The sequence below is a fragment of the Rhipicephalus microplus genome, chromosome 9 (assembly GCF_043290135.1).
Source record: "Rhipicephalus microplus isolate Deutch F79 chromosome 9, USDA_Rmic, whole genome shotgun sequence".
In the NCBI taxonomy this organism is placed as follows: domain Eukaryota; kingdom Metazoa; phylum Arthropoda; class Arachnida; order Ixodida; family Ixodidae; genus Rhipicephalus; species Rhipicephalus microplus.
In genome coordinates this window covers 53,533,907-53,559,164 of record NC_134708.1, presented here as the reverse complement: position 1 = coordinate 53,559,164, position 25,258 = coordinate 53,533,907, and the positions used below count along the sequence as shown (strand labels likewise).

Below are 25,258 nucleotides of genomic sequence, written 5' to 3'. Positions count from 1 at the left end.
CAGAAAAAGCGTAACAAGGAGACTCAATCAGTAGTTTTTCAGTACTCATTAGTAATTAATGAGTGAAAACTTCCAGACTCAAAGACAACAGTATATTAGAGGCGGGGCACGAGCATAGCTGATACCCCTGTTGACTGTTGATAAAATTCAATGGGCCAGGCGTGGTGCTAGTATAAAATTTAATGTGATTATGGAGTGTTGCGTGACAAGTGCTAACTGTGTGGATGCTGGCTACGCCATTCGTAGTAGATAAACCGTTCGATTGCGATGCCTTAATTTCTAGTAGAGAAGCTACGTAGTGGGCAGTACACTTCTCGTCTGTGAAACAAGCATAAAAGCTCAGACATCGTGATTGTGACATCAGCTCAGTCATCCAAAAAATAAATGCATTTTCGTTGAGCCTTCTCTTTGCACAACTTAATTAGAAAATGGAAGCAGAAGAGAAGGCCTGGATATCAATATGCCCAACACCAAAGTGAATTTTTCAGAGAGAACACTGCATTGCGATAGGTGGCTTTACAAAGGTAGTAGTAAAGTATTACAAGCAGTAACCATGGACTGAACCATGTGCATGAAGTCCAAAACAAGAATGGCTTCGGGCACATTTGGTTTGGCAAACATTATGAAATAATGAATGGTAGCATGCCCCTTTCCTTCGCGTGCACTTCAAACTAAGATAACAAATCGTTGGTTCAAAGCGAAGACCCCGCTTTGAAGTACGTTGCGGAGTTCATCAGCAGGACTATTTCTTAAATGGGCCCTGGCAACGAATTTTCGCTCTTAATCTGTGCTATGTTGGTTAGTGCTTGGGTGTTCACAAACAAGCTGGTAGTATTTCAACACATTTGACCGAGAACTTGATTTATAACAAGAATTTTTATAAACACGCCAGTGGCCCGAGAGCCGAGACAGGATTGGCGCACTTGCAAGCCGTGATGTAAGGAGCCAGTTATTCTGCAAGCGTCTGTATTCCGGCGAGATGTTCTGTTTTGCGGTCGGCTACGCGGCCCGCCTCGGTCTGAAAAGACCGGGCTTCATGACACAAATAAAGTTTTGTGAATGAATGAATGAATGAATGAATGAATGAATGAATGAATGAATGAATGAATGAATGAATGAATGAATGAATGAATGAATGAATTAATTAATGAATGAATGAATGCGCAAGCCATGAAACTATTAGAGCTTTGTTCAGTTCATCATTCAGATTTGAATGGTTCGCAGCGGCTAAATCTTAGGTAGACGACGGCGGCTCCACTCAACAAAACACATGACGTCACACACACCAGCTCAAAATAGCCTTCGCCGGTGTTGGGCGCGGTTGACAGCTGATGACTTCTGGGGCTCATGTTGCAATGAAGTATCCTTTCACAGTCCCTTTTTCATGCCCATAAAGACACAATAGAACCCCTTCTATATTTCTCCTAAAACCACAAATTGGTGGGCAGCCGGGCTATGGCCCATTTCAGTCGCGGCAGCGATTTACCGCACGCGCTTCTATCATGTCTTGTACGCGATTACACGCGTCTCGTGCAAGGAATTCGCGCAACGCACTCACCCCGTCTTTTTGACCAGCTGCACTCCGAAATGGATGTTGAAGACGTACTTCCGCAGCGTCTCCTTGGCGATGTCGAGTAGGTACAGCGTGAGGTCTGCGGACGGGCTCTCCTCTGTCATGTAGAAACCATTCGCGTCGCTGGTCAATGGTCGCAGCCACTTGTCGGCGAAGGACTCCTCAGTGTCCACTGCGTAGAAACCCTGCACGCGGAGAGTCCATTTCAACTTTAACAACCGTTAGGCATAGAGTTGTGTGCGGTTGGCGTCCCCCCAAATATTAACGCACCTTGCATTTGTGGTACCAAACATCAAGGAAGTTCGTAACTGAGAAGCCTTCTTTGTTCCTCTTTGGTTTTTTTCTTTCTTTCCGCCTTCATTTTCTCTTCTCCAGTTCTTTGTCTTTTTTATCTGTATTTATATGTGTTGATTGCTAGTTTTTCTTCCAATTTTTTTCTTTTTTTTTTCTCGACGCCTTGCTATGTTCCTCTTTTCTTTTTGTTGTCATGTGAATCTTCCCCGTTTCACGTGCTCGCACAACAGGAGGAAGAATAACTTCCTTGGCGCGAGCGTTCACTCAACATGCTGCAGACAGCTATTCTATACATTGTATGCATCACTTTGTTTGCGTCACACCGAGCGATAGCGGAATACAGCAAAACACGAGTGCATGCGACCTTATAAGACCATTCGGGCCCCTATAGACAACGCACCCGCACGGGACGATGCCTCGGTCGACACCGGTGAATCACGAGGGAACACTCGATACCATTCTCCATGGCAACTAAAGTCGATCTAGCATTCCCCAACGGCGCGGCTAGTAGCGTGGCTGCGAGTTCGTTTCTACCGTTACGCTATGGTATTTTTTTTATCTGTCAGTGACTCATGTCAGCCAATTCATTGTGCGGACGTGCTACACTCGTTGGAATAGTTTGTTTCGATTAGGCTTCACTTTGACGGACGTTACAACATGTACGTCACGGATTGTGCAACGACGCGTCAGTGTATCTGAAGTAAAGTTGGGTAAACGCATTAGCCATAGGCGCTTCTCGGCGTAGCCCTTAAATCATATGCATTGGTTGCCGTCCATACGCACGACGTTTCAAAATACTCATGCGGCCATGGTGGAAAAGTAGGAGAATGAATGCATAAAAATGCCACAAGTGTCCTCTAAGTAAGAGCTACCGAACCCCACTTTAGTATTAGTGCTGTGTAATGCCTATCCCACGGGAAGGCAAACACCTTTTAAAGAAAACGGCCAACCTAAACAAAAGCAAGAAATGTCACGCACCACTCAGTTTTCAAATTCGGCTATGGTCGTGTTGGGCAGGCGCTGCATACATTGCTCATGTGATCACTACCGAATTATCTATATAATAGACTTGTTTGATTTTTCATCTCCGGATCTGGTTAAGTATACGTATACGCTTCAGAAACCACGACGAGTTTTCTTTTACTGACGATGAACCCCTATGGGCTTTCCTTCAAACATTTGGCGTACATTCATGAGAATTGCAGGTTTCTTCACTTACTGATAAGAACAGCATGACACGTTAGCCTGCACCGGTGCGGCTTACCTGGGCGTCTCCGAACACTTCGGGGAAGGTGTAGCGCACTGCGTCACCGTCGTGCTCGACGCCAAAGCCGCTGCCCCGCAGGCCCACGTCCTCCAGGAAGAAGAGCAGCATGAGCAGCAGGGGCGGCAGCATCCAGCTGAACAGGGGCATCCTCTTCTCGCGCCACATGTACGTGGCCCGCTTGCTGAGTACGGCCCAGATGCAGGCAAACAGCGAGGGATCCGTCGCTGTCGTGCTGGCCATGATCCGGATTGCGGTCTCTGAGCGAGACCATTCGGTGCATTGGCATGCGTATCGTTCTCTTTCAGGGGCCCTCCAGTTGTGTCGATGTATGAAGCTGACCTCGATGCCCCCCCCCCCTCGATTGACAGCGCCGCCCTCTCTCTATTATGTCAATGTACGGGGGATAACATTGCGTCCCTCCTTCCTTGTCTCACAAGGAATGCAACTACTACACCCCTGCCCCCCCCCCGTTCGAAACGCCTATGATTCGGTGTACATTGTTTTCTAGGCTAAAGTCTTTGACGACTCATCAAACGTGAAAAGGGACCCTCGGTGACAGCACTATAGTTAAGCGAAATGTCATATACAGCCTGTTCTCCCTGGAGGGACTTCCGGAGTTACCTGTTCCGATGCTCAAAACGTTGATTTTCCGGAATTTTTATGGAGCAGAATGCGACATCCATCGCGGGCGACGGGGAAAGATGGTTCACCACTTTAGTCGTTAATCGACTGAAGTAAATTATTCATGACGTCTAAGTGTCCAGAAAAATTCGTCACCATGTCGTCTATATAGCCACAAATTCCTTTTAAAAAGTTATGACTCCATTGAACACGCAAATTTCACCTGAATGGAGTGGTTTGACCTGCAGCTACGACTGCTTACCAATACACATCATTGAGAATCTGCATACGGATTATAATGTATAGCCTGCGGGGTTTTAGCCAGCGCCACTCTGGAGCATGATGGCGACAGTTGGAATGTGTGTTTTCGACCGTAGGTGTCACGTAATGCGCGAACGTCGAACTAATCATTTGATGCGACTCAAATACAATGCACGGCATATTACAATGAGAGAGCGGGAGGTCTTACGTTTCGCATCGATGAACGATGGCCCGTCGCTCAGCGGAGACGCCACGTTCGGAACCTTGCGTTGGTGGACGTGCGCCTCTTCGCCTACGCGCAACAACACGTCCTCCAGTGCCGTCACGGTCAGGCCCACGGAGGCGATGCCGAGCTCGGAACTCCGACGCTCGAGCCCCTGGAAAAGCGAAATGTGGCCTGAATCATCTCAGCGCAAAGAGCAGAGATTTTTTGCGCATTATATCTTCACGGAATGGATTTACTAAAGGAGCACATGGCCTCACGAATCCAGTGCCACAAAAGTTTTTCACAATCCGTCTGGTACGAGCGGGGTCGCAAAGACCTGCCGCACACTGCGATTGCATTCTCTCCTTTCTCGTCCCGACGAAAGAGCTGGCAGCTAAGCAGGGAATAATGGCACGGAAATATAGGATTGGCCTATCAACCGCTACGGTTGCCATTGAAGGCCCGTTCGGTAAGCTTCGCACCGAAGCAGCTGTGTCTGCCGCGCTTCCCGATCGTTTTTCTTATCTTTTTCCTAATAACTCTGAGCAGCTTCTCAATGAGCAGGGTAAATTGTTCTTCTGCAACTTAGCGTACATGGCCCTCACGCGATCGCAAGCGCGGAAGCTTTCGCGAGAACTTGACCTCGTTCAGTGTAGTGAAACACCACCTGCTAAAGAGGCTGATCTGCGTGGTTTCGGGCGGCGAGGCGATGGTGCCTCGGACAGGTATTTCTCCGGATGAGACACTCGAGCCGCCCGTTGCTGAAGCCGTCTCTGTCGGCGGAGGAGACGACATGACACCATTGAATGAGAGCGAGAAGGATGCAACGCTCTCGCCTGTAGCGGAAAGTTGGAGCGAGCTGTGGAGTGTTGATCGAGAAACGCTCATTCAAGAGCTGCGTGAGGACCTCTCGATTGAAGCGCTAATAAAAAGCGTAAACTTGGGGAAAACGAAAAAGTATGCTTCCTTTTTTTTAGAAGGCAGGGTTCCTGCATCGGAGCTACACAAATGTGCAAGGTCGCAAGTATGAGCAGCTCTTGGTTCCACAAAAGTATCGTCGCCAGCTACTGGAACTGGCGCATTAAAACGCGTGGGCAGGGCATCTCGGCATAAAAAGGACCAAGGCTAGAGTTTCCCTTGAGTTTTATTGGCCGAAATGCTGGAAGTATATCGAAGACTTTGTACACTCATGCGACACTTGTCAGAAAGCGGGTAAATCCACGAACAAGTGGAAGGCACCCATGAAGCTTGTGCCAATTATCACAGAGCCTTTTGGGTGCCTAGTAATTGATATCGTCGGGCTATTGCGAGAGTCAAGGCAAGGTTGTCGGTACATCCTGACGGCCCTCTGTGTAGCCACAAAATTTCCAGAAGCGATACCACTTAAGGAGCTCAATTCCCTCATGTCGTGGATGCACTGCGATCTATATTTGCACGCGTCGGATTTCCTTCTGAAATTCAATGCGACAATGGTAGTGTCTTCACCAGCAGCCTTACCTCTACCTTTTTGGATAAATGCGGAATAAAAGTAGTGCACAGCCGGGTCCATCACCCACAATCAAATCCGGTAGAGCGTATGCATTCCGTTCTGAAACGGACACTGAGAGCTCTTTGCTACGAGCACAAATGCGACTGGGAAACGTGTATTCCTCCCACTATGTTCGTTTTGAGATCAGCTCCTCATGAAAGCACTGGTTTTAGCCCTGCAGAGCTTGTGTATGGCAGGAGTTTGAGAACAGCCTTGCAAATGCTACACCAGTCCTGGGAGGGCTTCGATGAGGACCCTACTGTAGTTGCGTATGTTCTAGACCTCCTTCACAGGCTCGTGAAAACGAAAGATCTTGTGGAAAGTCACATGGAGGTGGTACAAGTGTTGTTAAAGGAGTACTACCACAAATCGGCGAAGAAACGCACCATTGCAGTAGGTACTCAGGTAATGCTGCTGTGGCCGTCCAAAAAGAGCAAGGCTGAGGTTCATTGGCAAAGGCCCGCCAAAGTAATATCGAAGCTTTCTGATATCAATTATGAAGTGAAATTAGGAAGGCGGCCGAACAAAATTTACCACAGTAACTTGATGAAACCATACGTTCAACGTCAAACGGTCGTAAATCTGCTTTTGAATGCTTCAGAGGAAGAGGGAGCCAAAATATTGACCTCTAGTGATATAATTGAAAGGCGATCAGAGGTTATCTTAGAACAGTTGAACTTGGAGCCAATGTTAAGTGAAATCCACGAGGAGCACTGGAGAAGGGTTGTTTCCGAGTTCAAAGACGTGTCTTCGGACCGTCTCGGAAACACGACGGTGATTGAACACTATATCGAGCTAACTTGTGAGGAGTCAATTCATAGCAAGCCGTGTCGATGTTGCCCTATGCAAAAACAGATCCTGAAAGAGGATATCGATAAAATGCTATAGTTTGGAGCTGTTTTGTGCCAGGAAGACAGTGCTGGTAACGAAAGGCCAGTTTCGTATTTAAGTTGAAAACTGAGCTGCAGGGAAGAAACATACAGTGCCTCTGAAAAGGAAAGCGCTTGCCTCGTGTGGGCCGTACAAAACTAGCCTGTTATGTCTCTGGTTCGAGGTTTGTGGTCAAAACGGACCACTGTCCTCTAACCTGGTTGAATAGAACGTCACCTAAAAGTGGCCAGTTACTGAGGTGGAGCATGATACTCCAACAGCACAACTTAGACGTTCGCTACAAGAAACGAAAGCTAACCGCCAATAGAGGCACATTGAGTCGTGCGTTTCAGTGAGTACCTTCTCCACCTTTCGGCCTTTCACTGGCGAGTCGGGCAAAATTTTGCGCTCATCACCACAGCCGTGGTCAAACGGTTAGGGCGTCTTACTCGGCTGCGGGAGGTGGCACGTTCGAAACCCACCGCCAGATACCCACCGGTAAAATTGGGTACAAGCGTACGCCCGGCCAGGCGCCCGGCTTTTTTCAGGGTGTTGCGCTTGGGGGAAGCCTCGCAAACCCCGCTAAGCCCTTCGGGGCGAAAACCTAGTTTCGAACGCAAACCTAGCCTGCAAAGGTGGTTCTTGACGTTGACGTGGTTTCCACGCGGATGACCTTCGGGTCGGTTAAAAACCAAGGGTTCACCAGGTCGCATCTGTGTGACATGACAAACACAGAGCGAGTTATTTCTCGCAAAAGCGTACAAAGCGTTCCTACCATCACGGCCTTAGCTGAACACTCCAGTCCAGAGTAATCTCAAGGGATCAACTTTAAACCTTATGTTGTGTTATATTTTATTACGTTGTTGTACGTGTAAAATTTGAGTTCTCAGTTTAAGAGTCTTGTGTCCCACATGTGCCTCTTGATGTAGAGGGAACGAAATTCCGATGGACACGTAGCTAGGTATATGTTGTACACTACTTTATCTGGTGTTCTATCGGGTAACCGACAGCACTTGCTTGTGTCGTGTGCTGTCTGTTGTCGAACCAGTCTTGACAGGTTGCTGAACCATCGAGACCAAAAATCGTCAGAAGAGACGAGCGAAGCTAGTCGACAAGTTTTGGCGACAAGCCAGCGGAGCTGGGATCCGTCCTCAAGAATGGGATGTGTTCATGGAACTGAGCCTGAAGCTGAATCCTCCCTATGGCCCTGGAGGCGAACCTGGAGGGACCTGGCGAACGAGCGCGCCCGCCATCCGAGCCACGTGAAAGCAGCTCGTCTTTCCGGCGCATTGTCTGGTGGTGGGGGTGCTCTTACGCCTGGCAGTCCACACCTAACGTCATTACCTCTGCAAAGGCAATCTGTGTCAAGGCCAGCGAGTGAGCCCACCTGACGGCATCATCTCAACGACGTCATGCAAGTGGTGCCATCCAGTCTGGCGAGTCTTACGCAATGCGTGGCAACATCACTCGTCTTTGGGTGCAACCCAGCGCAGTGGCTCCGGATTTGAGGATCACGACGCAACCCAGTGGCAGTTCCCGACTGGAGGAATATGACATCACTGTCAGCGGCGCTTCTGATTGGACTTTGGTGACGTAAAGGTCCACCCGGTGCCTATAAAAAAAGCAACGTGGGCCGTTGCCAGCAGCTGACCTATGTGTCAGAGAGATCTCGGCTCTTCGAGTACCTAAACTGTCGGCCCCAGTGCCGAATATGTAGCGCCTCTATTTCTATGCTGCACATAAACCTTGCCTTAACTCACCGTCGTCTTGTCCGCTCGTCTATCAGCTCTGCGCAGAAGCAGTCACGAGCTGAGAAACGCACGCTACCAAACGGCTGCTGAGCTTAGCGGCGAGTTTCAGAGCAGTGGCGCCTTCTGGACTGTGTTGGCGTTACGCCTCGTAACAGCGTGCGCGCATGATCACACTTAAAAAGCCACGTATTCGAAGAAAAATGAAAGAAAAGAAGTGCGTAAGGTCAGGATGCGCGCGTGACGTTTTTCTGTGGCCCTGTCATCCCTCCCTGCTGAGCTTCCAGCGCTTTCATTGGGACGAGAGAAGAGAATGCAATTGGAGCATGCTATAAACCATTGTAACTCCACTCGCACTGGACGGATTCTTAAATTTCTTGCGGCGTTGAATTCGTGAGGCAATAAGCTTCTAGATGCGGAGCATCTTATACTCGCGCCTTGTAGTGCGCCGTCCGCGCCGTCCGCGCCGTCCGCACCGCTTCTCGAACATTCGACAGCTGACGCGCGCGCATGCGCCGTCGCGCCGTCGCCCACTCTTCCACCATCTGTGCATCCCTTCCTCCTCTACACACCGCGCGTGCTTCACTCCTCCACCATCTGTGCACCCTTCCTCCTCTACACACCGCGTTCGACATCTACAATTCTCCTGATTCTCCAGTGGACGCGCATGTGGCGTCGCGCTTCGAGAACATTCAACAGCTGACAGTGCATGCGCCGTCGAGCTGTATATATACTCAAGGTCGGCGCTCGCTCGCTCAGTTGCCGCTCGTCGGTTGGTTTGTACGGCGCGTCGACGTCCAAGGTCGCGGTGAAATGATTTCGAACGAATCCACAAACACAATGATCGACGTCTCTTCGACCAGCGCCGCCCTTTCGCATACGTGTGTACGTGTTCACTCATTTAACACCCCCTCCTACAACCACGTTAACCAATTTAGCCATCGACCCAAGTAAGTCGCAATTTAACACCCCATTTCACAACCACGTTAACCAATTTAGCCATCGACCCAAGTAAGTCGCACTTTAACACCCCGTTAACCAATTATATGCTCCGCATCCTCCTCAGTGTTCCCCCGAGGGAAGCTGCGGGCAATTTTTTTCAATGAATTCATTTCGTGGTTACTTTAAAAAGTGTTTCTGGGCTCCTTGAAGTTCTGCCTCGTTTAGGTCTTCACCTCTGGGGGTTTTCGGAAATAACAGCTCTTGAATCCCTTCAGAAATTCCTAGAAATTTCACTTGTGCGGCCCCTTGGTGTATTGTAAACTGGCGTTCATCTTCAGCCTCTCCTCAGAAATCAGAAGCGATTAAGTCTCGTGTTCACCTCCAATACAAACGTTGTGAAGTAAAATGTACGAGTTGACAGGAGAACATACGTACATTGCCGTACATTGAACGACCATTGCCACGGCACAAACAAGGGATCAGCTGTCTTACCTCTACCTTTTTGGTAGAGATTTTCATTATGACCCGTTTGTTCGGTGTAGCAAAGGAACACACTTGTTCTGGGGGCCGTTTCCCCTCAGCGTTATGACGCGAGCGCTGACCAACTGAAAGTATTTTCTGTTTTCACAGCGGTACCCAGATGGTCGAAATTTCCGGAGCCCTCTACTACGGCGTCTCTTATAATTATGTGGTCGTTTTAGGACGTTAAGTCCCACATGTCTATCTATCATCCACAACCATATTTTACTTTTAGGTCCCTCAGTGTGCACCCGATGGTTGATTCACGTGAAACTGCACCATCATGCATTAACATCCAGGTTCCTGACGGTCTCTGTCAAAAAACCACAGCATGGGCTTCACTGTGGCTTCGACAGAGCACAAATGCCAGGAATCGTTCAGACCGTAGTTACACCATCCATTCACCGTCGCCCAAAATTGCGAATCCAGGGTCCTGGTCAGTATTTCCATACTGAACTGATTGAAGGGAGGATACAAGCATATGTCGTGGCAACCATGAGCTCATTTGCTGCGCTTATTAGGAATCCGAAACACGCATGTAGTGTCCCCTGAAAATGGCAGCGGGTATCAAGGTATACGACAAGATTGGAGTAACGAAGGGCAAGCAGGTGGAAAAAGGGGGCGATTATGACAAATCAGTCGTTATTGAACTGGCATACTACGTGAATGGAAGACCTGAGAGACGAATGCTTCATTAAAGTAATATTCGCCAGACTTGAAAGTGGACAAGCACACCTTACACACAAAAATCTACTCACAAAAGACAACCATGTGAGATGTGAAGTCACAATCTACTACGACTAACTAACCTACCTTGAACATGGTGACGATCTTTCGGGTCTCAATGATGTGACCCAGCGTAAAGAGGACCTCGTTGTCAGAGTCACTCTGAAGTTTGACCTTGGGTGCGTACTTGCGAATCAGATCCTCGATGGCCTTGACGTTGCACAAGGGAAGCTTGAATATCTTCATGTGGTAGCCCGTGCCGAACCGCTGCTTCAGGAAAGCACTAGAGCCACCGCACCTGCGCAATAAGGCGGGGGAGGGGGGGAGTGAATAAACTTACAGGGTCTGCTAGGCACACACCAATGATGGCTGGAAGGTGAAAAGCCGTTTTTTTTTTATTTCTCAGTTGATGCATTGTTGCTGTGCCGGCACTCCCCGAAAGCGTTCTGCTGCCATGCGCTTTGCATAGCTTCCAGGATCGAAGGACCTCACCTGGTTTCGCGCTGGAATAACACTCCATTTTGTTGTTCATATATGCCTCCATTGTTCCACCTATTTAGCAAAATTGAGATTTTATTGCTACTGAACGGATTTGCGAATATTACATAGCCCCAGATACGAAATAATCGGTACTGATCTCTAGAATCACTGAAATCTGGACAGCCATTATAAAATATATGATGTTTCTGTGTCACGGTTGTGTTTTACAACTAGTTGGCCACATGGCGTACCTCATGGAAGAAACATGCTTGAGACGGTGGTGGCGTAAAACATTTTAGTGAAGGAATTAACCAGAAAGTCGCTGTATGTTTCAAGCGGCAGTCCTTAATCCAGGAAGCCATTGGAGATAACCGCTGCCCGGGCAAGTGCCGCCTAGGAGCGCTGCGCAAGCGAGGGAGAGCAGCTGCGCATGCGCCCTTCGCTCGCCTCACCAGGTGGGAGGAAGAAAGACAAAGACAGAGAGAGAAAATGATATGACTGGTCAGGCACGTGCCAGATATTTTCGGTATGACCCGTTTGTTTGGTGTAGCGAATGAACACACTTATTCTAGGGGCCGTTTCCCTTCAGCCTGACGAGCCATCGACATTTTATTTATTTTTATTTACAACATACTGCGTTATTGAAAAATACCAAGCAGGAGAGGCACAAACATTAAGTGGAAAACACACGTAAGCGTGATAGATGAACGATGTGCACAATATACAGAAGATAATGATTGGGGTTTAACGTCCCAAAACCACGATATGATTATGAGAGACGCCGTAGTGGAGGGCTCCGGAAATTTTGACCACCTGGGGTTCTTTAACGTGCACCCAAATCTGAGCACACGGGCCTACAACATTTCCGCCTCCATCGGAAATGCAGCCGCCGCAGCCGGGATTCGAACCCGCGCCCTGCGGGTCAGCAGCCGAGTAAATATACAGAAGATAAGTACATTATACAGAGATATATGGATGAGCCTAAACACAGGTTAATACGACCTTCAGAACAACGGTATGATGGGTCTATGTCCATATTATAAATTCACAATTGCGATAAACAGTAAAGCAAGTCGAGTACAGACTACAGTACAGACGATATGGCACGCTCAAAATGGCAAATAGACTGAGATGTGAAAACCACTTCAGGCAGTGAATTCCATTCCGATACTGTACGTGGGAAAACGAATTCTTAAACATGTTTGTGTGGGCTCGATACGGAAGCGAGTTGTGGGTGTGCCGATGTCTTGTCGGGCGCGATTGAAATGGCTGAATGTATGCCGATGCATTCACCTTTGTGGAACCAGTATAAAGAGCAAACAGCAGTTTCAGCCTATCGATTTTTCGTCTATCTTCCAGGGTTGAAATGCTATTCGCCAGCATTAGAGAAGTTGGCGAGTCGGTGGTCCTATATTTGTTGAAAATGAAGCGTATAGCGCGTCTTTGCATCATTTCAAGCCGGTACTTATCTTTTTTAAGGAAGGGGTCCTATACGACCGAAGCGTATTGCAGTTTAGGAAGTATTATCATTTTGAAGGCCAGTAATTTGACATGAGTTGGTGACGCTTTGAGTTTATGCCGTAAAAGGCCTAACTTGCGTGTGGCAGATGCGCAGATGTTTTCTATGTGCTTTGACCACGACAGAGTATTGGTGAACGTTGTCCCGACGTATTTGTACTGGCTTTTATCTACCACTAGTGCACCATTTAATGAATAGAAAAACTGAAAGGGTTGTTTTTTCTTCGTTACACGAAGTAGAACTGTTTTGTCAGCGTTCAAGCTCATACCCCAGGTAGTGCACCACTGACCAATTCCCGTCAAACTGCTGTTTAACAAGATTTGGTCATCGGTGCCCGTGATTTCCTTGAAGATAAGACAGTCGTCTGCAAACAATTTTATGGAAACTCTCGGGTCAATAGCAGATGTTATGTCATTGATGTAAATTTAAAAAAGAATCGGTCCCAAAACACTGCCCTGTAGAACGCCAGATGTCACACCAAGTCTTTCAGATGCGCACCCGTCGACTTCCACAATTTGTGTTTTGTTTGTTAAATATGGTTTGATCCAGTTAATTATAAACGCAGGAAGGCCCAGAGAAGAAAGCTTAGTGAGTAGTTTATTATGGGGTACGCGATCAACGGCTTTACTGAAGTCAAGAAAGACTAAATCTATTTGGCTGGATGAATCTAAAGCTTGTGCGATTTCATGAGTGGTTGTAACAAGTTGAGTAGTGGTAGAAAGGCTTTTGCGGAAGCCATGTTGGAACTCGGAAAGGACGCTGTTTGTTTCCAGAAATTTGTTAATAAAAGAGGCGATTATGTGTTCCAAAATTTTGCAGCAGGTCGATGTTAGTGAGATGGGTAGATTATTTTCCATTTTCAAGCTATTTCCTTTTTTAAAGATAGCCACAACGCGAGCTAGGCGCCAATCATCAGGCAAGACGGAGTGGAGCAAGCATAAACGAAAGATGGCGGTCAAAATGTGCGATATCGGTTTGGCATAACGGCGCAAAAAGCATTCGGAATCAGGTCTGGCCCTTCTGACAACTTTTCATTTATATCCAGCAGAAGTGCAAGAACACCTTCGCAAGATGTAAATTGAGGATCTATATCAGTCACATTCGTGAACAGCCCGTTTGTTTCAGTCTGGGGAGAGAAGACCGAATGGAAATACTCGTTCATTGTATTAGCAATGGTCCTCGGTTGAGTTATAAGGACGTTGTTTTGTTCAAATTGTTCCAAGCGTTTTTTTACTGCCGCCCAGATAGCGCCAGAACTTTTGTAGTTGTGTTTTTATAAAATTTGGCAACGTGGTCAAAAAGTCTTTCTTTCTGGCTGTAGATAAACTTGCTGAAAGCTGTGTTTTAAGACTGTGAAATCAGCTCTAGGTGGTTTTGTTTCTTGGCTCGTTTCAGTTTTCGCTTTAAATGAACGATATTCCTGTCTACCCAGGTACTAGCTCTGTTTGTTTTGATTTTTTTACGAGGGACATAGGTACGAATACAATCGAGGACTATGCTCTTAAATTCAAGCCATTGTGAGAGGGGATTTTCATTTGATACGTTGTCGGCAAACGCCCAAAGCTCGTCTAAAATTGCCTGGTCGTCAGCACAGGCAAAGTTACTAATAACTTTTGCCTTGGGCTTCGCGTTTTTGGCACAGTTTTCAACGGAACAAGTAATAAAAACGAACTTATGGTCCAATATACCCTCTTCTATGCAAACATCATCCTGTAACGTAGCTTTGCTGATAAAAACGAGATCCAAAATTGTGCCACCATCACCAGACGCACGGGTGACCTCCTTTACCACTTGGTCCTAGTCACATGCCATCATTATGTCAAGAAGTGGGTTATCATCCGTTTGGGAAAGGTGGTCACTCGTCCAGTTGATAGATGGCATGTTAAAATCACCCGCCATAATAATCTTGCCCAGATTTGTTGCTGTCATATAATCCAAAAGCATCGTTATAAACTCGGGTGGGGAAGACGGTGGCCTGTATACTGCGCAAACTGTAAACACATGACCCCAGAAAGTTACTTTCAAAAAGAGGCTTTCATGTGGGCGATGTTAACGCATTCGCCCTCCATGCCGTGGAGACGGCTGGCTCTTTTTAATCTGTGCTTCAGCCTCGCTCGTCTCCAGCATTCGCGCGTTTTTACCGTCTCGTAGAACATACGAGTCACGGGGCGGTGTTATTTATATGGACTTCGTGACAATTATGAAAGCAACCGAAACGGTGAAAAGTCACCGAGAGTGTCCATATAAGCGTTATTGCACTGAACTATGTATCGGACTAAGACAGTTATGTATAGGTCGGCACGCTAGCGAAACATCCGCGGGTCACGTGTGCGAAACCGCCGCACAGAGGGAAATTGAAAAAAAAAACCTGCACTCCGCCATTGTCTGCACCGAAGTGCGACACCTCAGCTGCACTTCACTAGGGAAGAGATAGGAGGAATTAGAAGAGAAAGTGTGAGAAGTGGCTATCGAGAGAAATGTAAAACCTTGGGATACGGTTAGAGAAGTCCGCGGATGGGGTCCCGATCGGCGAGCGGTCGTTGAAAAGAGGAGGTCAAGAACGGGACGACCATCAGCCACGAAATCCACCGAGCATCTCAACTAAGCGCGTACAGTGTAAAAATTTTGACAGGTGTGGCTAGAGCGACGGACTCGTACCTGATTTGTCCGTTGGCCATGATGACAATGCGGTCCCCGAGCACGTCCGCTTCGTCCAGGTGCTGAGTGGTGAGGAAGATGGAGCAGGTCCGACGCACCTTCAGCAACAGCTCCCACATCTCTCGACGGCCGTCAGGGTCCATATTGGCCGTTGGTTCGTCCAGGATAATAACCTAAATGGATACCGCAGGAAAGAGGCACGAAATGCTCATTAGTGTTGCGTCATGCCCAAAGAAACGAGCCTTCGAGATGTCCTTCCTTCATTCACTCTCGCTCAGTGAAGCAAACAGCGCAAACAACGACGGGTACAAATGAAGGAAACGCACACAGCGCTGAACTTACAATCTACTATGCTTCGCCAACATGCCTAGTTTTTTTATTGCTTGTTGCCAAACATTATAAACACCAACCGCAAAATAGACCTAACCAAACAGTGTCAGTCCTACAGGAGAGACACATACTTTAAAATTCCTTGAGCGCTGTCAAGAGTTCCACCCTCGAACACCAACCACTCCGTTACGAACTCCCCGGCTTTCTGATATTCAGTGAATTTCGATATGCATTCTCGGAAGTACATTTTTGCGGGCCTTGAATCTGGATCACAATGAAATCCCGCCATAAGCGCCCGCCATAAACAGTTGAGGCCTGAGTGAATAACTCAAAGGGCAAACAATCCTCACTCGATCGTACACTCGGCTCAGTCAGAAATAAACAATTTGGTGGGAACATGAGGGACATTTCTCAGCTTGCATGCATGCAAGACGCGATTAACGAGATTAATAACAACGGCGTGCGCCCGTTCGTCCTCTGACGGAAGCTGGTATCTATCCGCGAGATAACGTAACTGAACGACAGGAAATGCTTACTGCGACGATTCTATGGCGACCGACGTGTTCGGTGGCAACGCTGGTGTCTACAGTGCGTCATCATGTTACCCCGCGAAAGATGCGGCATGCCTTTCCAACTTCAGCTTCTAGCATGTTGCAGCTGAGTTTTCTATACCGAAACGTGCTTTTGTCTTCAAGTTGCGCAATTGCCCCGATAGGCAACAGTCGCCGTTTGCGGTCTGATGGTTGCTCGCCGCTGTAACTTCGTGTGCTAGATCGCGTCTCGCGATCATCTGAACGGTATGTACCTTACCCATGGTCATGAGCATGACCATAACTCTAACATTAATCAAGACACTAACCTAATAACTAGTAACTGGTTTATTTCGATGCCCTTATCCGAATATGAAATGCTTCCACCGGCACTAACCACTTCCGGGTAAGAAGTGGCACTCCTCACAGGGATAAACACTGAAGAGAACAGCGATTTGTTTATTGTTTTTTTTTTGTTGTTGTTTTTGCATAGGTATGCTAACCATTCACAATACCGAAATCACCACGCTCGCCGCAAGTAGCGAGAAAACAAGTAAAAATGAAATAGGTGTGGCGACGACACCTCGACGTTCTCACACCTGTCATCGTGACGTCATATGTGGATAGCGTCTACTGGGGCCTGCACAGTTCCTAGACAAAACTTGTCCTCCGAGGGGACTATATACACTTGACTAATTTCACAAAACTTCGTGGAGGCCAACAAAAAATACTGTGAAATCCATGACGTCACGCGCCGTAGATTTCGGCTCACAATTTTTAAATGAGAATAACTTAGTGGTCTTCTCTGTATGACAGATGCTTGGGCTAGTTGCTGTTTGTGAATCCAACATATTTCCACAGCGCAAGACTACAAGTAGTTACAGCGTAACTACGGGAAAAAACAGACAGAAAAAAGCGCTCTTTTTTGGCCTTGTCTCTTCTTCCTTGGTTACGCCGTAGCTACTCGTAGTCTTGCACTGCGCGAATATGTTGGTCTTCTCTGGGAACTTCATCGGTCTAAATTGACCCACTATTGTATTTTACTGTTTTTTTAAGGAAAGCAACCCGGTGGAAGATGCGTGTTTAGAATAAGTATTGAACGGTTTTGGGTACTTCGTACTCGACTATCGAAAACCAATGAGCTGTCCATTTGTGCTCCTCTGATGCACAGTACAAGCCATGAGTTTACAAAAAAAGAAGTGTAACGATTTCGAATACTTCATCCTCCACTATTGCTGTCAGTAATCTTTGTCCACATTGTGGGGAAATAGCTTCATTAGAACACATGCTCTGGCAGTGCACCAAATTCGCTCATTTATCGAACATCACCTCTGCCAGATGGGAGGCGGCAATCTGCAGCTCGTCCTTGGGCTGTCCACCAAGCCCGCGAGGAGGCTAAGGAGCTTGGCATCTCAGTCCCACGTGGGAGCTGCCCGCAACACAGTGATCTGCTTTTTGGAGGACCAAGTAAAAGTTTATCCAATCTACTATTGCTGTCATCCAATGGCAGATTCGGAGCACTTCTGGTAATACTTTCTGATGCTCCATGTGGAGCAAGTCTATTCTACTGGCAGATTGAGAGGGCTCCCTGTAAGTTCCATTGGCAGATATGGAGCATCTCCGTCGCAAAATCCACTCCACGGAGCAATTTTGCTTACTCCGAAAAAATTGGTGGATCTGACTGGAAGTTGCAAGGAGTGCCCCGTGACTTGAAAGCTCTTGAAACGGTGTGAACTTTGAGCGCGCCAACGGACGCCAGTCGCGCCAGTTGCGCTTGGTGTCGGAGCTCACGTTTTGCTAGCGTAGCGTCGCTGTGCCCCGCGTGCCCATTTAAGAAAGAAGAGAGACGCGCGCATGGCGTTCCAATCTGACCCTGCCATTTTCTTCAGAGGGAGCGCGTGTGTTTCATTGGTAGATTTCCTTCTGTGGCCCTCCACCAGAGAGTGCTCCGGCATAGAGTTCGTCAGTTACTCCAAATCCGCCAATGAATGACGCCATATGGGAAACCAGAGAAGACCTTCAATTTACTATTCCACTCTAATTCAAGTCAAGAAATGTGTTTAGGACAAACGTTCGACGATTCAGAGTACGGCACGTCTACTCCGGCATGGGACAGCAGAAAGCCAGTCACCGTAACTCCAGGACATACCAATAAAGCTTGTTTAGAAAAAAAAATTGGAAGATCCCACATAGAATGGGAATCGTTGATATGCGAAGCATGAATGAAAAATGTTAATAGGTCACTTTAAAATCAGCACAACCTTAAGAGGTGGAGGTATATGATGCGGTACATGACTTCCGTGTCATGATTATCATGTTTGAATGGGTCGTTTACCTCCGTAATCTATTCACATCACGTGATACCAAATTTAGTATGCGTGGAGCTAGCTAAACGGCCGCGAGCACGCTATGAGCGTGGTATGCTGTCATGTTCTTACATGACACGCGTGTCAGGACTATCACGTTTGCACCAGTCATATATTTCGTCATCCCTTGATGTCACGTAACACCAAATTTGGTAAATGTCGAGTTAGCAAAACGGCCACGAGCGCATCATGAAGGGCCCAATATACACCAAGGTAGCGTTGACGCGCGCGCATGCTGGGCACAGCGACGCTACGTTAGCGAAACGCGAGCACTCAATAGTCTGACGCCAGATGCGACCAGCGTCTGTCGGCGTGGCCCGACGGCAACCGGCGTGAAATGTGACATGCTGCATTTCGCGCCGATGCCTTAGAGTAACATTACTCTGGTGCGTTACCCGGCAACACTGCGTCTCCCTCTTTTCGTGATGGGGGGAGGCCGGACGCGTTGAAACGCGCATGCGTCAAAGCAACGCAGTGCGGCGCGCACCTGCTATATAGTATATGGCAGGATCGGCACCTGGCGTGGCAACGTCGGTGTTACGCGACGAAATGAACGCTGACGAGCACGCGCACTGCGTCATGCCGAAATGTGTTGGCGCCTTCACTGTGGCATGTAGTCATGTTCTCACATGACCCGCATCTCATGATTATTATGTTTGCACCAGTCACATACCTTCGTCATCCATTGGCGTCACGTAATCGCAAATTTGGCATATGTGAAGCTAGCGAAACGGCCGCAAGCGCATTTTGTGTGTGGCATGTCATGTTGTTACATGACACGCATGTCGTGCTTATCATGTTTGGATGTGTCATTAGCTGTGCCGTCCGTTCGCGTCGCGTAATACCGAGTTTGCTACATGTGAATCTGGCGAAACCACCGCGAGCGCATCATGAGCGTAGCATGTAGTCATGTTGTTCCATGACACGCATCTCATGTTTGTCATGTTCGCACCAGTATCATACCTTCGTCATCCATTGACGTACCGTACGCTGGCGGAGCGAGCGCGTCATGAGTGTTGCATGTTGTCATGTTGCAACATGACACGCATGTCATGAATTTCATGTTAAGGTCTGTCGCTTGTGTTTGCCATGCAATCATGTCATTTGTCACACACGTCCCGTTTATTAGGGAGGCGATCGCCGGGCTGATTCCAAGGGCCGAAGTATTGGCCCCCCGAACCGCACCACGAAAGCGTGGACAATTTAGAAGTGGTCCTTTTTGGCGCGCCAGCGGACGCCGGCTGTGGCCCAAAGAACAAGTCAGAGCCGAGAGTTGATAAACAAACAAAATTATATTCTCATTAACGGCAGATCAAAAACAATACACACGTATGCACACTCCACAATAGTTACATACAATACGTCACCAATCAAACAACGTACTACACAGTACAATCAGCCACACTCAAAACAACGGACATAGACAACGAACGATACGCTCTACAACGCAGTCGCATGCATTGAACAACCAAGACACTTAAAGACTAAAGAGATAGAAACCTATCCAGTCCAAAGTTCTTGGAACAAAAGTCTGGATGATACTCTTCCGAGAATCACTCACTCAAAGTCCAGCGTTGTTGTCGTTCCGCGCCCTCGAAGTTTCTCTTCCAGGAAACCTCGCGCCTTCAATTGGCCACTCTCCAAGCTTCAAACTTCTTCGCTCGAACACGTCGGCTTCACTCACGCAGCTGTCGCCACGCGTCCTCGCTCGATAGCGGTAAACACACACTCTTGCCTGTAGCCCGAGCCTTCACCCCTCAGGTGGAAATCCTCTTCATCTCCGGCTTCGTCCCTACGGACCAAAACCTTCGCCGACTACACGGCGGAATCCCTACGCGCTCTGGCGTTAACTTCCGTCTCCTCCTGCTTTCTCGTCTCGGCTGCTCGATTAAATACCTTCCGCGCCACCTTCCAGAAAGTTCCCGTCATTTCGTCGGCGCGATACGCAACGAAGGCTGGGGAGAGGTGCGAGACGGTTCGACTGCCCTCCCCGGAGGATGATTCAACTCGGTTTGACCACGCCCCGTTCGTTCTAGAAAAATCGCGGGCTTGCTGGGCCGCCGATGCGGGGTGAGGAGGTTCGTCTGCGAAGCCATGCTTCTGCGGGGAGAGCGCGCGCCCGGGAGCCTTGGATGTTTGTTTTTTTTTTTTTCTTTTGACCTCGCGGCGTTTCTCCCGCCCGTTGTCGCAAGAATTTGGCGGCGCGCTCATTTTTAGCGCTCGTTCTGTGACATCATTACATACCAGTTTTGCAACATGTCATGTGAACGAAACCACATCCAGAGCTGCAGGAGCATGAAATGTATATCATGACATTCATGACATACAATTCGTGATTCTCATGTCAAGACTAGTCAAATATGTTTTCCATACAGTCATGTTATGCCATACCAAGTTTGGTATCGATAACATTATCGAAACGGCCAGGAGAGCTAAAAGTCGTAGGCATCTAGATAGATTGATAGATAGATAAGCTCAAAGTGACCGAAGTTCGCTTAGAAATGCTTCGCATTTAATTAAAAGTAGGTACCAGTTTAGAATACTAGGTACTTTACTATGGTAGTGCATAATGCCATCCCGCGGGCTGCAGAGTTGATGAGGCCCTGTGTGTTTAGATAATTTTGTTAACGATTTAGAGTACTTGGTACTCTACTATGGTAGAGCAAAAAAGCCGTCTCGTGGGCCTCACATTTCACGAGGCCTTGCTCGATTCACAAACCAGTTGACAAGTAACCAGAACGTTGTACATGGGCGACGTTTTGAAGCGGTTGAGTACCTATGATCTTTATGACCCGGCTTTGAGTCGATGGGTAAAGCTGGTATCTTTTGCTATTTGGCCACGTTTCGACGCGTGAATTCACAATGACTCTTCTTCGTCTACAAGCTCTTCTTTACTCCGCCCTATCCTTTATTCGAAATATTGTAAAGAAAAACTCGCGCGCACAAAGGTAGCGATAATTCTGATTCACGTCACGCATGTCCCGCTCAGCACGAGCAATCCTTGGTATGGACCGCGGGAGCACGTGGCCGAGCCCACTATAAGGCGTGGGCTTCCGGGCTGTGGCTAGTCTAAAACTCTTCAGAAAAGAGGCGGAGACAGACCGATAGCCCTGTTTACTTGTCGAAACCTCGGCTGCAACTGGTTCGCTCGCAGGATTTCAAGGTGGACGGTTGTGCCCTCGCGATCTCCGACGCCAGCGTAGCTCCCGCCGACTGGTTCGCCCTCCGCGGTCTCCTGAAGCCGTGCAGCTCTCGCATTGTGGAGCCCCGCCCTTGGACTGCTTCGACCGGATCCCCACTTTCCTATCTCCTTCTTTTTTCTCTCGCTTGGCTGGCTTCTTCTCCGTCTATTTTCCTTCTATTTTTTTATCCCTCCTTCCCCCCACCCCTATAAGGCACTGCGCCGTGTCGCCTGAAGGCAGACAGAAATTAGGTGCCTTTTTCCTCTTACTTCTAACCACTACCACCACCACCAACTGGCTGCTGCCATCGGATGCCGCATGCCACACGGGCACCGGCGATCCTCGCCCTCCTCTTCTATGATCGGCGCGCTCGCAGCCGCAGCTCCCATAAAGGTTAAGGTCCCTAATAAAGGTTGTACCGAGGCGCCTATCGCGACATGTTTCAGGTTATCAGGGAACCGTTTCGCTGCTGCTGCTGCGAGTGCGCATCATCTCCGCTGGATTTCGTGTTCGCCCTCGCGTTAGGCTGCCCAGATATCAGCTCCAAAAGCTACACATGCCGCCTTGTAATCACCCCCAAACTTCGAATCTTCTTCAATAAGTCAAAACAGATGGCAAAACGTTCGTTGAAATCAATAATATCTACGTTTTTACGTCTCAAACCCATTACATGAGTACGAGATCCGCTGTAGTGAAGGACTCCGCGAATTTCGACCATCCAGTGTTCTTTAATTAGCACTGACGTCGTAGAGTAACACGGGCCTTTACCATTTCGCTTCCATTAAAACGTGACAGCCGTGGCCGGGATTTAATCTATGACCTTCGGGCCGGCAGCTGGTCACTCTAACCACTGCTTCACAAGAGTGAACTTTTTGAGGTGAATGAAAGTGAAGGTGAAGGCGAGCAAGTGGGAGCGATGCGCGCTCGCAGCAACAGCGGGAATACCTTCTGATAAAGGGAAAATACACCACGACTGACACCACTGCACAACATTGCAATGCGCGCGTCCACGCGCTCGCGTCCTGTATTTCATGCCGAGTGCTATAGTGCAGAGAAGCACACATGCACCACACCATGTGAGATGTGAATCCTAACCAATTAACCCTGACACATGCTTGTTTGTTATTTATACAACAAAAAAACAACAATATACAACAATATACAACAATATATGCAACAATAACAGCAACAGCATCAATAACAAGTACAATAGCAACAACGGTAACAACAAAAAAACTGTCTGTTGACATTGTCCTAGTACTATGTTCAAATTTAGCATGTCCATCGTGAGTAACGGCCAGAACTTTCTTGTAAAAACATTTGCAGAGTAGTACCTTCCCAGCGAAAGCCTTAGATGTCTTGCCAACGCGAAAATTGAGTGTCGGTGTCAACTTGAGTGATGCTGAATGTCATCGCACGATGACGTCACAGATCACCAAATTTTACGCCAACGTGACAACATATTATGTTATCAAATGACACCATGGCTTTATCAAATATGGGCCGATCACGGTGACATTGCAAATGTAGGCCAGGTGCCTAAAGCTTGCAACGCCTCAGCTTCTGAAGACTATACAAGGGAGAGATCGCATTTGAGTCTTGCGACACAAAACTTCACTATTCAATCAATCAAACAATCGATCGATCAATCAATAAATAAATAATAGAATAAATAAATAAATAAATAAATAAATAAATAAATAGATCATTGGGAGGTAGCGTAAGGAAAGACTCAGTGTATTGACCGAGAAGCAAAATAAAATGGATCTTGCACTCGAGTAGCCTTAGGCGAATGCACAAGAGATCCTGTCAATTCTTTTTGTTCGTTTTCATCTGAATAAGCGGACCAACTTTTTTTATGCTCTGTTCGTGCTCCATTGTAGATCAACGTCGCTTGCACGCGTACTCACCTTTGGCGTGGCTATTATGGCGATTGCCGTGCACAGCCGTCGCTGTTGTCCCAGCGAGAGCTCAACGGCAAGATTGGTTCGGTAATCCACCAGACCTACGTCGTTCAGGAGGTTGAACACCTCGCCTCGTGCTCGGTCGAGAGGCACACCCTTGATCTGCACGCGAAGGTAGGCCAGCGGTGACATAAATCATTGCGATGAATACGTGGGCGATTGTCACAAAGCTATGCATCTCACATGTGCCGCAGTAACTGCATTCAGCATCTCACAACTACTACATTACAGGATGGCGCGTAGTACCAGCACAAAACGGCAACGCCGACAACAAGCTGCTAAACACCAGCGGCTAATTAGCAAAAGCACATTTCATATACTGTACACACGAGTTGTCACTCATTTACATGCGCGAGTGAGCAATCCGACGCGTGATTTGTGGTAAGAACGATCCCCATTGCTTGGGCCACTCATGATTCACTTCGCGGAGATCCACCGGTTTTTTTTTTTTACATTTCAGCGGACCACCTCAAATATTATGTGTTGTAACCTCATTCTAAAATTGCTCCAAGCGAACTATACTTTCCCTCAAGTTCGAAAACGGGCAAGAAAACTAGATTGATAACTTCATTGATTTGCCCCGTTTCCAGTAGTTGCGAGACCCTTAAGGGATGCACGATTCAGAACTTAATAGGCAAGACTTCGGGGGAAGAGGTAAGTTTGATGAAGTACAAAATTCGTCGCCAATGCTGACAAATTTCAAGAAGTGGAGCCGACGTTTCAAGAAGCGGAATTTTCTTCTTTAAGGCTGCAACTTGAAAATTCTGCTTGTCGAAACGTCTTTTCGAGCGACAGTCCGTGCTGGCAAATTTTTCAAAAACTAAATAGGGCAACTTCAAACGCTAAGGGCAAGAAAAGAGATGCGCATTCGCTGAATAACAGATAGACGCTAACATTCAGCGCTTTTGTTTTTCTCCCCTTTACCCCCAGGTGTTTTAAGTAGCGTGGTCCAGTTTTTCATTACGTCTACGTATCCACTCGCCATTTTCGCGCTTAAGCGAGGAAGCAGAAAAGTTGCGTACGATGGCGAAGTACATCAGGTGTTCCTCAACGGTGAGTTCGTCTATGAGAATGTTGTACTGAGTGCAGTATCCGATGCTGTCGCGCGCATCCCTCGTGCAGATCTTGACGTCATAGCCGCCCACTAGAACGACACCGGAGCTGCAGTCCAAGAAGCCTGGAGAGGCGCGCACATCTCTTTGGTGAGCGGTATGTTCTACTTATTGCATGTAACATGACTCATGGCGTCACGCACTCTGGTTAGTTAGCAGAACAAAACTGCGATTCGACCACGTTTGAACACAATCATTTTGAAATATTCGCGCCAGCACACGGGGCCAAAGATTGGAAAAAATTGGAGACCCTTAAGCTTCGCCTTCTGTATTTAGAGCGTCGTCATCAGGTTAACGCAGCAGTTGATAGCTGTCGCAGTATTTTCCCACATAAGCGAGTGATGCAACTGAATTGGAGTTACATTACTGTTGTTTCCGTTAGTGGGCACCCTGATTGTGACCGTTTCGGTCAATGTGGTCAGTATATTTCGATGTTCTATGGTCATCACGTTGCGCTGAAATTATACATTCAATGAGCAAATGCCACGGGTCGAAATAAAGGGTACGATACAGAGGCACTAAACCAAGATGTCGTAAATAGTGAACAAAAAAGATGGTACGGG

At 47.7% G+C, this 25,258-nt stretch overlaps 1 protein-coding gene across 1 annotated transcript in view; it reads right to left on the bottom strand.

Annotated features, from left to right (window-relative positions):
- LOC119165052 (phospholipid-transporting ATPase ABCA3) overlaps positions 1–23,715 on the bottom strand; it is a 74,388-nt gene extending 50,673 nt beyond the window's left edge. The window contains exons 1-6 of the mRNA XM_075874465.1: positions 23,530–23,715; positions 15,212–15,384; positions 10,642–10,852; positions 4,225–4,393; positions 3,132–3,391; positions 1,559–1,758 (exon numbers count right to left, since the gene is read on the bottom strand). Coding sequence (XP_075730580.1) covers positions 1,559–1,758; positions 3,132–3,391; positions 4,225–4,393; positions 10,642–10,852; positions 15,212–15,384; positions 23,530–23,715 — 1,199 coding nt within the window. The remainder of the gene's footprint in view (positions 1–1,558; positions 1,759–3,131; positions 3,392–4,224; positions 4,394–10,641; positions 10,853–15,211; positions 15,385–23,529) is intronic.
- Between the last annotated feature and the right edge of the window lie 1,543 nt (positions 23,716–25,258).